The 1,118-nt window shown below is 48.3% G+C and overlaps 1 protein-coding gene across 1 annotated transcript; it reads right to left on the bottom strand.

The window, feature by feature from the left end:
• Positions 1–363: 363 nt before the first annotated feature.
• On the bottom strand, positions 364–971 carry LOC105562373 (the record flags this gene model as incomplete). The annotated part of the gene is made up of 1 exon (XM_012013204.1): positions 364–971. A coding segment is annotated over exon 1 (608 nt), but the record flags the coding sequence as incomplete, so codon positions are not given.
• Between the last annotated feature and the right edge of the window lie 147 nt (positions 972–1,118).

Here is a 1,118-nt window from a genome sequence, read left to right as displayed (position 1 = left end):
CTAGTACCGCTGCTTAGAGACTAACGCATACGCAGGATGTACATTATTACAGGGTTATATACTGGTACCGCTGCTTAAAATTAAAAAGAAATATACGCAGGATGTACATTGCAGCTACCCCGACATATTATATGTAAACTTATAGCTTAGTACCGCTGCTTACAGAGCTAACGCATACGCAGGATGTACATAAATCAAACGCAAAATAATGATAATACGCGACCGCGACCAGAATGCAAATTGCCTTTTAACACTAATGGCCGACGGAAAATATAAACTTTTACGCGCAATACAAATCCACCAGTACTTCCCGTATCAAGATTTTAGTCACGAGGAAATGAACGTACGGTGTTCTTGTCTAACCTGATTTGTACTTTCTTCTTCGGGCCCGAATACGCTTTCAGGGTACCCGGTTGAGTGCTTGACGAAGCAGGAGGCTTGTCTGTAGCGTCGGACGTAGACGGATCGCCAGGGGCTAGAGCGTCGTCCGGTACAAAATGAGCAGGTTTGAGACGCTCGATCGAAACGGCTGTAGGTCTACCGTTTATCTCAATCGAGTAGACTTTGTCCGACGTCCTTTCAATTACCCTGAAGGGGCCTGAATACGGTCGCTCTAGAGGCTTTTTGACCGCGTCCTTACGGAGGAAGACGTGCGAACAGACAGACAATTCCTTAAAACGGAAAACGCGCTTCTTATAATGGTGTGCCACCGGTACTGGCTTCACCTGACGCATGCGCTGTCGGAAGTCATCAACAAAAATTTGAGGATCCGGTGTAAAATCCTCCTGGAGGAAAAATTCTCCCGGAATCCGTAGTACCGTGCCGTAAAGGAATTCGGCCGGGGAGGCTTTAGTGTCCATACGCACATGCGTGCGTAGCCCAAGCAGAACTGTCGGGAGGACCTCCACCCAATTCGGCGTGTTATGGCACATGATCGCTGCCTTGAAGGTGCGGTGCCAACGCTCAATCATGCCGTTAGCGGCGGGGTGGTAAGCTGTTGTACGAATGCGTCTGCATCCGATAAGCTTAAGAAGAGCTGCGAAAAGCTGTGCCTCGAATTGTTGACCTTGATCGGTCGTCAAAATACTAGGTGCACCAAAACGAGCGACCCAATTATC

The sequence above is a fragment of the Vollenhovia emeryi genome, unplaced genomic scaffold (assembly GCF_000949405.1).
Source record: "Vollenhovia emeryi isolate VEMERY1.0 unplaced genomic scaffold, V.emery_V1.0 DF951211.1, whole genome shotgun sequence".
Classification (NCBI taxonomy): Eukaryota; Metazoa; Arthropoda; class Insecta; order Hymenoptera; family Formicidae; genus Vollenhovia; species Vollenhovia emeryi.
The sequence above is the reverse complement of the archived record's forward strand: the minus strand, read 5'-3'. Positions and strand labels throughout refer to the sequence as shown.